Source organism: Pseudophryne corroboree, chromosome 1, assembly GCF_028390025.1.
Source record: "Pseudophryne corroboree isolate aPseCor3 chromosome 1, aPseCor3.hap2, whole genome shotgun sequence".
NCBI classification, from domain to species: Eukaryota; Metazoa; Chordata; class Amphibia; order Anura; family Myobatrachidae; genus Pseudophryne; species Pseudophryne corroboree.
Window position 1 is genome coordinate 566,219,320 of NC_086444.1, and position 14,639 is coordinate 566,233,958.

Genomic DNA, 14,639 nt, shown 5'->3' on the forward strand with positions numbered 1-14,639 from the left:
ATTGGTTTTGGTGAAAAATTACAATGATTATTTCTGGTCTACAATATTACATAGGGAGCCACCTACTCCGGGCTCTAACATAAAAACGACCAGCTTAGCTAATCTATATTCCTCACAGAGGGCCATAAGTACAGTAAGGAACATATGGTCTCACTGCTGAGAGGCATCACCACAACCACCAAATTACCAAATTTCTATCATAGAATAAATCAATAGAGGAAGTATATATATATATATATATATATATATATATATACATACATACATATATACACAGGTTGAGTATCCCTTATCCAAAATTCAAAATCACACATTTTCGGATCCCCTACTGAGATAATGACACACATATATAGATATTATATTATATTATATTATATATCTATATAATATATCTATATATACACATAATATATAACATATATGTTATTACCTCAGTCGGGGACCCAAAAATGTGGGATTTAGAATTTTGGATAATGGATACTCAACCAATAAATATATATATATATATATATATATATATTTTTTTTTTTTTTCAATATTGTAAATATAAATGAGTGTCAAAAATCTGGTAAATCTATACAGCTGTAAATTTTAGACGTCTTTATGTAAGTAAATATTAATCCATGGTTCTTGGCGTTACCAGAGGAGCAGCCGTAGCAGATACGGTAGAAAGTGACAGGACCATTTTTGTGGTTTATTAAATTCTACACACTGGAGGTGCAATCCAAATTTTAATCCGATTGTACGTTTGGGCATTATCGTTCACGTAACGCAAGCCATACAAGCCTCTCTTAGGGGAGGTTTATTAAAATTCTAATTACGTAGTTTTCCTATTTCCCACCTTAGGAATACCTAAGTTAAATTTCAGCTTCCTAACATATCGGGATGGAAGAGAATTAGTGATGAGTCAGCGAGTAAGTGAGGGCTTTCACATTTACTGTATATATATATATATATATATATATATACAGTATATATATATATATAGATATATAATGTATATGCATATATACAAAACACTGTATATATTGGACTCCTAATTATGGATCACTGATACCATTCACTTTGTAGAACAAATGTAAACAATGCTAGAAACATGATAGATCAAGTTTGTTATTAGCAATGATAAACAAATGTCATGCATATTGTTTTTATATGCTTCATTTAACTGTTTCAGTTTCATTTGATATAATGCCCTATGGGGCAACGACCGGTGAACTTTTTCTAGTTTAAAAACAGAAATGTAAACAATATTGTCAATATCCGTTACTAATATTTTTTAAGTAATTTCAATGGTCACAATGCAGTTTCATCTAAATATGTGATAACCCTGCTCTATTGGATGCACACTGGTAGAAACCTTCGGTGGCCCTTTAAAATTGGTGACAATTAAATATGGAGACTCCAGTTATGTTGGTTAAACAATACCTAGAATACCACTTATCATTCATTAGGCAACAATGAGGCATTCATATTCAATATTACTAATACCTGACCAATATTTATGATGAGTTACTGGTTTTTACTAAATTACTGACAGGCAGCAATCTCATAAAATATTGTCTGAAACCCAGAGGCGTAGCTAGGGTTTTTGGAGCCCAGGGTAAGATGTAAAATGCCCCCCCCCCAAAAAAAACAACAACAAACAAACAAAAACATAGCAAAAGAAGCATGTGCGCTCGACGAAGCTCGACCCCCAGAAGGGGTGTGGCCACGCACCAGAAGGGGTGTGGCCACTGAAAATGGCCCACAGTGCCAGTTAGATTGCCCCACAGTGCCAGATACAATGCCCCACAGTGCCAGATACAATGCCCCACAGTGCCAGATACAATGCCCCACAGTGCCAGTTACATTGCCCCACAGTGCCAGATACAATGCTCCACAGTGCAAGTTACATTGCCCCCCAGTGCCAGATACAATGCCCCACAGTGCCGGATACATGCCCCACAGTGCCAGTTACATTGCCCCACAGTGCCAGATACAATGCCCCACAGTGCCAGTTACATTGCCCCACAGTGCCAGATACAATTCCCCACAGTGCCAGATACAATGCCCCCCAGTGCCAGATACAATGCCCCACAGTGCCGGATACATGCCCCACAGTGCCAGTTACATTGCCCCACAGTGCCGGATACATGCCCCACTGTGCCAGATACATGCCCCACTGTGCCTGTTACATACCTCACTGTGCCAGATACATGCCCCACACTGTGCCTGATACATGCCCCACTGTGCCAGTTACATGCCCCACTGTGCCAGTTACATGCCCCACTGTGCTCTCTCTCTGCCCCCCCCTCCTCCCCCCCGGTCACTTACCGAGTCACCGTCGCCGCTTGTTCTATGTTAGGGGAGGAGAGCGCCTCTCCTTCCCCTCACCGCTCCAGGACAGGTCTCCGGCGGCTGTGTGGCGCCGGTTCGCTAGCCAATCAGAGCTCGCGGACCGGCAGCCAATCAGGAGCCGGTCCGCAAGCTCTGATTGGCTAACGCCACCGGAGGCCGGACACAGCAGCGCTGCTGGCAGCGCTGCTAGGGCTTTCAGCGGCGGTGAGGGGAGGGAGAGACGGTGCGCTCTCCTCCCCTCACATTTCGGCTTTCGGCATGACGGGAGCGAGTGGGGCATGATGCCCTGGCCGGCGGCGGCGCCCCCCTCTCCTGGGCCTGCCAAGGCGCCCAGGGCACGTGCCCCACTCGCCCTACCCTAGATACGCTTCTGCTGAAACCACATGGCTAACGTCAATCTGTGAATAGAATACAGATGGTTTTCAAATCTTAGCCTGTCACAAAATGGGTATTGCTCCTAGATAATATATATATATATATATATATATATATATATATATAGGTTGAGTATCCCTTATCCAAAATGCTTGGGACCAGAGGTATTTTGGATATCGTATTTTTCCGTATTTTGGAATAATTGCATACAATAATGAGATATCATGGTGATGGGACTCTAGTCTAAGCACAGAATACATTTCTGTTTCATATACACCTTATACACACAGCCTGAAGGTCATTCAATACAATATTTTTAATTACTTTGTGTATTAAACAAAGTTTGTTTACATTGAGCCATCAAAAAACAAAGGTTTCACTATCTCAGTCTCACTCAAAAAATCCGTATTTCGGAATATTCCGTATTTCAGAATATTTGGATATGGGATACTCAACCTGTATATATCTCTATCTCTATCTATCTATCTATCTATCTATCTATCTATCTATCTATCTATCTATCTATCTATCTATCCGGACTATGCTATAATAAATAGCTTATTTTTCAATGCAAAAGAGCAGTCTTCTGAGCGCCTCCTGAGTGCGCCTATTCCATCTATCCTGTATCTGGTCACGCTATACCAAGGAGGGCACCGGAGCAAGTTGAATTGGCTGATTATTTTTATGAGTGCCAGGAGTGGTATATATATATATATATATATACACACTGTATATATAAACACCCTTCAAAGACCATGTACATTTGTGAAGAACAACCTCAAATCTCATCTATAGAAGGATGGCTGACATAACGCTGCATAATATTTTTATCAGCAAATTTATTACATTTCGGGGTGGATGTATCAAACCTCCTAAAGAGTGAAAGAGTGTATAGAGGTTGCCCATAGCAGCTTATACTGATCATTTTATAGATTGTACTTGAAAACTGCTACCTAGAGGCTGATTGGTTGTAAAACTAACCAATCAATGCTCTTGGTTAGTTACGCAAATCTGAAACGTGCCAACATGGCTATGTAGGCTGAATTAGAGTGTGTGCTTCTCTTACCTTTACAGAAAAGTCTGCAGAAAGGGGACCAGCCATCCTGAGGATTTCTTTATCGGGAAATCTCTGGAAGTCAACAGTAGTATTGTCCACAAGAAAGGAACCAGTGTTGCTGAGGCTGTTCTCCCCTTTTAAACCTTGCAAAGTTTTGGTTTCCAGGTCTGAAATGGTAAATATTCGACAATGTGAATATGCTCTCCGAAAATAGCTCTGAAATGTATGCATGGATAAGTAATACAGCATGATTCTGGAAATATACACAATGAATGTAGCAGTGAACAAGAGAGAGACATGGCAGCAGATGGACGGTTTGTTTGGGGTCACAGTCTCTATTATCCCAATTCCCAGTCCACTACCAACCAATGACTTCATTTTGTAGATACTTGGAAGGAATGTCAAAGCTCATATTTGTCACAGTTTGAAGCCGTTTTCTTATACAGGTTGAGTATCCCATATCCAAAATGCTTGGGACCAGAGGTATTTTGGATATGGGATTTTTCCGTATTTTGGAATAATTGCATACCATAATGAGATATCATGGCGATGGGACCTAAGTCTAAGCACAGAATGCATTTATGATCCATATACACAGCCTGAAGGTAATTCTAGCCAATAGTTTTAATACCTTTGTGCATTAAACAAAGTTTGTGTATATACACACAATTCATTTATGTTTCATATACACCTTATACACACAGCCTGAAGGCTATTTAATACAATATTTTCAATATTTTTAGTATTAAACAAAGTTTGTGTACATTGAGCCATCAGAAAACAAAGGTTTCACTATCTCAGTCTTACTCAAAAAATTCTGTATATCGGAATATTCCGTATTTCAGAATATTTGGATATGGGATACACAACCTGTATATATATAACACACATTTCTATGAATATATTATTATGGTCCATTTATTAATGCTCCTTTGTAGTGTTTATTAGTGCAAGTGGTATGTAATTCTGAAATCTAGCTGATTACTATTACTTTAATTTGACATCTGTTACTACAGTAAGTGCTGAATTGTCATGCTACCAATCTTTCACAATAGTACAGTGTTTCCCAGTGCTCTTTATGATTGTGAATATATTTAAAAAAAAAAGCAATAATAGCTAAACCTTCAATCATCTGAGAGGTGTCCCATGCAAACACCATATAATTAACACATTCATAAATAAAAAACAATAATGTAAATAAAGGCTCAGAGTCATGGATTTGGCAGTATAACATTTGTTATTTATTAAGAACATATTAAGAATATTTAAATACTTTTAAATAAACTAAAGTATAGTGGCAAAGAAAGGATGCTAACTAATACCCCTTTTCCACTAGCAGTTTTTACCCGTGTTTTTGCACGGGGGCGCGCATCGACACGGGTTTTTAGTAGGTGGAAACGGGTCAACACGGGTTGAGTGACCCGGGAATCCAACCCGGCTATTTACCTGGGTAGAACACGGTAATGACACGGATAACGGTGCAGTGGAAACGGTCATTACACGTGTTTTCAGACACGAGTAACGCTCTGAGACGCTGATTGGTGCTTCTGGGGCACTGGAAGATGATGTCATCCCTGGGAGACACGCTGGGCACATGCAGGCACCGCAGCAGCAAACAAACGCGGATGCACATCTATTGCAGCAGCTACAACACTACGCTGGGCACATGCAGGCATTGAGGCAGCTTGCAAACAAAACACTCTGAAGTCACGCTGGGTACATACAGATATTTTTATTGCAGCAGCTTCCAAACAAACAGACAATATACAGCAGCAGAAGCTCCAGCACAGCAACATGGCTAGCCATACCTGGTCAGACACAGAGATAAAAGAGCTGCTTAATATTCGGGGAGAGGAAGGAATTAGAAGGCAGGTGACTGGAACAGTTAAGGATGCTATCGTCTACAAGAACATATCCCTTATGCTGGCAGAAAGGGGCATCCAAAAAACCGAGCGACAAGTCGTTAACAAATTGAAGGCACTACGCAGACAATTCACCAAAGTACACGACCATAACCGCAAGAAAAGTGGTGCTGGGCGTAAGGAATGGCCATATTATGACCTATGCTATAGTGTCTTCGGCAAAACTGCGATAACAAATCCCATAGCACTATCGTCATCCAGCTCTGCCAGTCGCCAGATGTCAGTCGACGAGGACTGTGACGAAACACAGCACAGCCTTCCCAGCTCACAATGCAGCCCATCATCCCCGCTGCTTATATCAGACAGCAGTTTCGAAGACTCGACCGTCAATGATGATTCCATCAGTGCCACTATTGGGGACGTACCACAGTCTCAGGTGGAGACGTCGCAACCCCCCAAGACCACGACTTTGCGCTCAAATAGTAAGTATTACCATTACAAATACAGTTGCAGCAGTCCCTATACAAAATCTATGTAAAGGCATGGTAATGTTGCAGAGTATAGCTAGTGTGCAGGTGGGAGAAGGCCACAAACACGTATATGCTACCACTGCTATTTGTTAATAGAATCATGGTAATGTTGCAGAGTATAGCTAGTGTGCAGGTGGGAGAAGGCCGTATATGCTACCACTGCTATTTTTATATTGTTGCTTACATTCTGTTTCATCTCCTTCACAGTCTACAACGTTCCACAGCAGAAAAAGAAACTGAACAAAAGAGAACAAACGGTCAGAGCAACGAAGTCCATTATCGTGGATCACCTGCATGAGGCGGATAGTGAGCTCAATGCCCAGGAAGATGCACGGCTTGAGAGATTTCTTGCTTCAGAAAAAGAAATGCATCAAACTTTTATGAGTCAGTTAATGACCATGCATGATAGGCAGATGAAATTTTTTGAACGCACGTTTGCATGTACCATAGGGAATACCACACAAGCACAACAGCAAGACACAGCCTACCCACAGCACCCATATGGTCCATACAACTATGAGCCTCCCTCAAATCCCCCAACACAAATCCCGCAATCCTCAGAATTTCGGGTATATAGACAACTGCCTTAGAGCAGCGGGTGATAAAACAATTTTTGTGTTTTAAGGTTCTGTTTGCACTCAACCCTCAACCTCAACCCTGATACCTACAAATCCAAACATTATTTTGATTTTACAGAGTGCCCTGTTGGCACTTTAAACTTTTATATTGTTACCTCAGAAAATGGGCAGTGGGATCCAGATATTGGGGCTACCTTTTATATTGTTACCTCAGAAAATGTGCGGCAGTGTGATCCAAATATTGGGGGTACCCCGATACCTGCCAAACCAAACATTAGGTTTTTTTTTTACAGAGTGCCTGTTTGCACTTTACTCTTTTATACTGTTACCTCAGGGCAGGTGTCTTCACCATGTGGCCCTCTAGCTGTTGTGGAAACACATAGCAACACATGCTGGTACATGTTGTTCCACAACACCTGGAGGGACACATGTTGAAGACCCCTTGCGTTATGTGGAATTTTACAGTGTCATGTTTGCACTTAAATATTTTATATTGTTACCTCAGAAAATGTGTGCCAACTGTTTAAAAGAAAACATATAATAACATAACTTTTGAACCAAATTTTTATAACTGAAAAACAAAATAAACAAAAATTTTTGCACACAAAAACTTGACTGTCTTCTCTACTGCAACATTGTTTGAAGATTAGCTGCAATAGTGGCCCTTATGCACTCGCTGGCAGCGTCATGCCCCCCCACCAAGCCTGGTGCATCATGTACAGTGACCCCCGCCCCATGATCATGAACATTCCACTCGGGGAGAAAGTTTTCCTTTTGAATCTCACATATGTTATGGAGAATGCAGCAGGCTGCTACTATATCTGGCATTATTTTCAAGTCCACATCATTCATCTTCATGAGGCAGCGCCAGCGTCCTTTTAAACTCCCAAACGCATTCTCCACTGCCATACGGGCCGAACTTAGGGCATGGGTATATGATGTCTGTTCGGGGATAAGTGAACATGCTGGGTGTAGCCCTTCATTAGCCAGCGCTGTAATGGGTATGCTGCATCACCAATGAGGTGGACCGGGATGTCCACACCATGTACGATCCCCGATTTCTGTTAATAAAACATTAATATTATTACAGGGGTAAAACTTGACTATTGGTTTATGGGCGAACATTAGTTTAAGTAGTAAACAATCTTACCTCTCGAGGGAAAAGCCATCCACCAAGCTTGTCCTCAGCAATACTGTAAAGATCGGAGTTGGCGAGAACCCTTGCATCATGTGACCGTCCGGGCCACCCTATGAAGATATCTGTGAAACTAAAAATAAAGGTTTATGCATTATCATAAAACAGGCCAAGCCTATTTCAAACACATTAGTGAAACAGTGCTTACCAGTATTTGTGGTCCACTACAGCTTGCAGAACAATGGAATGCCAACCCTTACGATTGTAATAGTCTACTGGGTTGTCACGGGGGGCGATGATGGGGATGTGGGTCCCATCTATGGCACCAGCACACTGTGGGTAGCCACGCTTCTTAAACCCTTTCATAGTCGCATCTAGCTGCTGTCCTTGTGGCAAGGAAATAAAGCGATGGTACATGGTATCCAGCAATGCCCGCGTGACCTGGTAGACAATCTTGCAGACCGTGCCAATCCCTACTCCAAATAAACTGGAAACTGTGCGATACTCTCCAGGGGTAGCATACCACCAGAGAGCAATCGCTAATCTCCTGGCTGGCTCAATGGGCTTCCGGAACCTGGTGGTCTGCATGGTTATTCCGGGGGACAGTAGTTCCAAAACATACTCGAATGTAGCGCGAGACATCCTGAAGTTTGCCATCCACTGCTCCTCCTGATATGCTAGAATGGTCTGCATGAATGCTTCTCCATGTCTGCGATCTCTCATCCACATTCTTCGGCTTGGTGTAGAGTTCATTGTTATGAGAGAAATAACAACAGTGGATGATATACGCGCTCTTCTCCTTTTCAAATATTTGCGTCGATAGGTAGCCCTCTCTGCAAAGAATTGAGCTCTCCTTCTCCAGCTCTGCAGTAGGTAGCACAAGGTGAAAAGCTGCATCAAGCTGTCTGTAGCAGAAAGCAGCAGTAAACTGCAAACAGTCTGCGACTCCATGCTAGACACAGCTACTGCACCGGCGTCCATTGCTGCAATGCTGTGAGCAGGCCCCACCCCTCCCTTTTGGTCCTTTTGATGACATCATCTTGATGAGACAGTAAAAAGTCCATTTGTAATGACAGCAATAATAAGAATTTACTTACCGATAATTCTATTTCTCATAGTCCGTAGTGGATGCTGGGAACTCCGAAAGGACCATGGGGAATAGCGGCTCCGCAGGAGACTGGGCACAAAAGTAAAAGCTTTAGGACTAGCTGGTGTGCACTGGCTCCTCCCCCTATGACCCTCCTCCAAGCCTCAGTTAGGATACTGTGCCCGGACGAGCGTACACAATAAGGAAGGATTTTGAATCCCGGGTAAGACTCATACCAGCCACACCAATCACACCGTACAACCTGTGATCTGAACCCAGTTAACAGCATGATAACAGAGGAGCCTCTGAAAAGATGGCTCACAACAATAATAACCCGATTTTTGTAACTATGGACAAGTATTGCAGACAATCCGCACTTGGGATGGGCGCCCAGCATCCACTACGGACTATGAGAAATAGAATTATTGGTAAGTAAATTCTTATTTTCTCTGACGTCATAGTGGATGCTGGGAACTCCGAAAGGACCATGGGGATTATACCAAAGCTCCCAAACGGGCGGGAGAGTGCGGATGACTCTGCAGCACCGAATGAGAGAACTCCAGGTCCTCCTCAGCCAGGGTATCAAATTTGTAGAATTTAGCAAACGTGTTTGCCCCTGACCAAGTAGCTGCTCGGCAAAGTTGTAAAGCCGAGACCCCTCGGGCAGCCGCCCAAGATGAGCCCACTTTCCTTGTGGAATGGGCTTTTAGAGATTTTGGCTGTGGCAGGCCTGCCACAGAATGTGCAAGCTGAATTGTACTACAAATCCAACGAGCAATAGTCTGCTTAGAAGCAGGAGCACCCAGCTTGTTGGGTGCATACAGGATAAACAGCGAGTCAGATTTTCTGACTCCAGCCGTCCTGGAAACATATATTTTCAGGGCCCTGACTACGTCCAGCAACTTGGAATCCTCCAAGTCCCTAGTAGCCGCAGGTACCACAATAGGCTGGTTTAAGTGAAACGCTGAAACCACCTTAGGGAGAAATTGAGGACGAGTCCTCAATTCTGCCCTGTCCGTATGAAAAATTAGGTAAGGGCTTTTATAGGATAAAGCCGCCAATTCTGAGACACGCCTGGCTGAAGCCAGGGCTAACAGCATTACCACTTTCCATGTGAGATATTTTAAGTCCACAGTGGTGAGTGGTTCAAACCAATGTGATTTTAGGAACCCCAAAACTACATTGAGATCCCAAGGTGCCACTGGAGGCACAAAAGGAGGCTGTATATGCAGTACCCCCTTGACAAACGTCTGAACTTCAGGGACTGAAGCTAGTTCTTTCTGGAAGAAAATCGACAGGGCCGAAATTTGAACCTTAATGGACCCTAATTTTAGGCCCATAGACAGTCCTGTTTGCAGGAAATGCAGGAAACGACCCAGTTGAAATTCCTCTGTAGGGGCCTTCCTGGCCTCACACCACGCAACTTATTTACGCCAAATACGGTGATAATGTTGCACAGTTACATCCTTCCTGGCTTTGATCAGGGTAGGGATGACTTCATCCGGAATGCCTTTTTCCTTCAGGATCCGGCGTTCAACCGCCATGCCGTCAAACGCAGCCGCGGTAAGTCTTGGAACAGACAGGGTCCCTGCTGGAGCAGGTCCTTTCTTAGAGGTAGAGGCCACGGGTCCTCCGTGAGCATCTCTTGAAGTTCCGGGTACCAAGTCCTTCTTGGCCAATCCGGAGCCACGAGTATAGATCTTACTCCTCTCCTTCTTATGATTCTCAGTACCTTGGGTATGAGAGGCAGAGGAGGGAACACATACACTGACTGGTACACCCACGGTGTTACCAGAGCGTCCACAGCTATTGCCTGAGGGTCCCTTGACCTGGCGCAATATCTGTCTAGTTTTTTGTTGAGGCGGGACGCCATCATGTCCACCTTTGGTTTTTCCCAACGGTTCACAATCATGTGGAAGACTTCTGGGTGAAGTCCCCACTCCCCCGGGTGGAGGTCGTGTCTGCTGAGGAAGTCTGCTTCCCAGTTGTCCACTCCCGGAATGAACACTGCTGACAGTGCTATCACATGATTTTCCGCCCAGCGAAGAATCCTTGCAACTTCCGTCATTGCCCTCCTGCTTCTTGTGCCGCCCTGTCTGTTTACGTGGGCGACTGCCGTGATGTTGTCCGACTGGATCAACACCGGCTGACCCTGAAGCAGAGGCCTTGCTTGACTTAGGGCATTGTAAATGGCCCTTAGTTCCAGGATATTTATGTGAAATGACGTTTCCATGCTTGACCACAAGCCCTGGAAATTTCTTCCCTGTGTGACTGCTCCCCAGCCTCTCAGGCTGGCATCCGTGGTCACCAGGACCCAGTCCTGAATGCCGAATCTGCGGCCCTCTAGGAGATGAGCACTCTGCAACCACCACAGGAGAGACACCCTTGTCCTTGGAGACAGGGTTATCCGCTGATGCATCTGAAGATGCGATCCGGACCATTTGTCCAGCAGATCCCACTGAAAAGTTCTTGCGTGGAATCTGCCGAATGGAATCGCTTCGTAAGAAGCCACCATTTTTCCCAGGACCCTTGTGCATTGATGCACTGACACTTGGCCTGGTTTTAGGAGGTTCCTGACTAGCTCGGATAACTCCCTGGCTTTCTCCTCCGGGAGAAACACCTTTTTCTGGACTCTGTCCAGAATCATCCCTAGGAACAGCAGACGTGTCGTCGGAATCAGCTGCGATTTTGGAATATTTAGAATCCACCCGTGCTGTCGTAGTACTACTTGAGATAGTGCTACTCCGACCTCTAACTGTTCCCTGGACCTTGCCCTTATCAGGAGATCGTCCAAGTAAGGGATAATTAAGACGCCTTTTCTTCGAAGAAGAATCATCATTTCGGCCATTACCTTGGTAAAGACCCGGGGTGCCGTGGACAATCCAAACGGCAGCGTCTGAAACTGATAATGACAGTTCTGTACCACAAACCTGAGGTACCCTTGGTGAGAAGGGAAAATTGGGACATGGAGGTAAGCATCCTTGATGTCCAGAGACACCATATAGTCCCCTTCTTCCAGGTTCGCTATCACTGCTCTGAGTGACTCCATCTTGAATTTGAACCTTTGTATGTAAGTGTTCAAGGATTTCAGATTTAAAATAGGTCTCACCGAGCCGTCCGGCTTCGGTACCACAAACAGCGTGGAATAATACCGCTTTCCCTGTTGTAGGAGGGGTACCTTGATTATCACCTGCTGGGAATACAGCTTGTGAATGGCTTCCAATACCGCCTCCCTGTCGGAGGGAGACGTTGGTAAAGCAGACTTCAGGAACCGGCGAGGGGGAGACGTCTCGAATTCCAATTTGTACCCCTGAGATACTACCTGCAGGATCCAGGGGTCCACTTGCGAGTGAGCCCACTGCGCGCTGAAATTCTTGAGACGGGCCCCCACCGTGCCTGAGTCCGCTTGTAAGGCCCCAGCGTCATGCTGAGGACTTGGCAGAAGCGGGGGAGGGCTTCTGTTCCTGGGAAGAGGCTGCCTGCTGCAGTCTTTTTCCCCTTCCTCTGCCCCGGGGCAGATATGAGTGGCCTTTTGCCCGCTTGCCCTTATGGGGACGAAAGGACTGAGCCTGAAAAGACAGTGTCTTTTTCTGCTGAGAGGTGACCTGGGGTAAAAAGGTGGATTTCCCAGCCGTTGCCGTGGCCACCAGGTCCGATAGACCGACCCCAAATAACTCCTCCCCTTTATACGGCAATACTTCCATATGCCGTTTGGAATCCGCATCACCTGACCACTGTCGCGTCCATAACCCTCTTCTGGCAGAAATGGACAGCGCACTTACTCTTGATGCCAGAGTGCAAATATCCCTCTGTGCATCTCGCATATATAGAAATGCATCCTTTAAATGCTCTATAGTCAATAATATACTGTCCCTGTCCAGGGTATCAATATTTTCAGTCAGGGAATCCGACCAAGCCACCCCAGCACTGCACATCCAGGCTGAGGCGATTGCTGGTCGCAGTATAATACCAGTATGTGTGTATATACTTTTAAGGATATTTTCCAGCTTCCTATCAGCTGGTTCCTTGAGGGCGGCCGTATCAGGAGACGGTAACGCCACTTGTTTTGATAAGCGTGTGAGCGCCTTATCTACCCTAGGGGGTGTTTCCCAACGCGCCCTAACCTCTGGCGGGAAAGGGTATAATGCCAATAATTTTTTAGAAATTAGCAGTTTTTTATCGGGGGAAACCCACGCTTCATCACACACCTCATTTAATTCATCTGATTCAGGAAAAACTACGGGTAGTTTTTTCACACCCCACATAATACCCTTTTTTGTGGTACTTGTAGTATCAGAAATGTTCAAAACCTCCTTCATTGCCGTGATCATGTAACGTGTGGCCCTACTGGAAAATACGTTTGTTTCCTCACCGTCGACACTGGAGTCAGTGTCCGTGTCTGGGTCTGTGTCGACCATCTGAGGTAACGGGCGCTTTAGAGCCCCCGACGGTGTTTGAGACGCCTGTACAGGTAATAACTGATTTGCCGGCTGTCTCATGTCGTCAACAGTCTTTTGTAAAGTGCTGACGCTATCACGTAATTCCTTCCATAAGACCATCCAGTCAGGTGTCGACTCCCTAGGGGGTGACATCACTATTACAGGCAATTGCTCCGCCTCCATACCATTTTCCTCCTCATACATGTCGACACAACGTACCGACACACAGCACACACACAGGGAATGCTGATAGAGGACAGGACCCCACTAGCCCTTTGGGGAGACAGAGGGAGAGTTTGCCAGCACACACCAGAGCGCTATATATATATATATACAGGGATAACCTTATATAAGTGTTTTTCCCTTATATAGCTGCTGTATTGATTTATCTGCCAAATTAGTGCCCCCCCTCTCTTGTTTTACCCTGTTTCTGTAGTGCAGGACTGCAGGGGAGAGTCAGGGAGCTTCCCTCCAACGGAGCTGTGAGGGAAAATGGCGCCAGTGTACTGAGGAGATAGGCTCCGCCCCCTTCTCGGCGGCCTTTCTCCCGCTTTTTTAAGGAAAAACTGGCAGGGGTTAAATGCATCCATATAGCCCAGGAGCTATATGTGATGTATTTTTTGCCATCTAAGGTATTTTTATTGCGTCTCAGGGCGCCCCCCCCCCAGCGCCCTGCACCCTCAGTGACCGGAGTGTGAAGTGTGCTGAGAGCAATGGCGCACAGCTGCGGTGCTGTGCGCTACCTTATTGAAGACAGGACGTCTTCTGCCGCCGATTTTCCGGACCTCTTCTGCTCTTCTGGCTCTGTAAGGGGGACGGCGGCGCGGCTCTGGGACCCATCCATGGCTGGGCCTGTGATCGTCCCTCTGGAGCTAATGTCCAGTAGCCTAAGAAGCCCAATCCACTCTGCACGCAGGTGAGTTCGCTTCTTCTCCCCTTAGTCCCTCGATGCAGTGAGCCTGTTGCCAGCAGGACTCACTGAAAATAAAAAACCTAATTTAAACTTTTACTCTAAGCAGCTCAGGAGAGCCACCTAGATTGCACCCTTCTCGTTCGGGCACAAAAATCTAACTGAGGCTTGGAGGAGGGTCATAGGGGGAGGAGCCAGTGCACACCAGCTAGTCCTAAAGCTTTTACTTTTGTGCCCAGTCTCCTGCGGAGCCGCTATTCCCCATGGTCCTTTCGGAGTTCCCAGCATCCACTAGGACGTCAGAGAAAGGCTTTTACAGAGCTTAC

General features: G+C 45.2%; 1 protein-coding gene across 3 annotated transcripts in view; it reads right to left on the reverse strand.

Moving 5' to 3' along the window:
• Positions 1-14,639, reverse strand: part of ADAMTSL1 (ADAMTS like 1) — a 453,675-nt gene that overhangs the window by 193,808 nt on the left and 245,228 nt on the right. For all 3 annotated transcript variants that reach the window (XM_063914179.1, XM_063914180.1, XM_063914181.1), the window contains exon 7: positions 3,782-3,939. In XM_063914179.1, the coding sequence (XP_063770249.1) occupies positions 3,782-3,939 (158 nt within the window). The remainder of the gene's footprint in view (positions 1-3,781; positions 3,940-14,639) is intronic.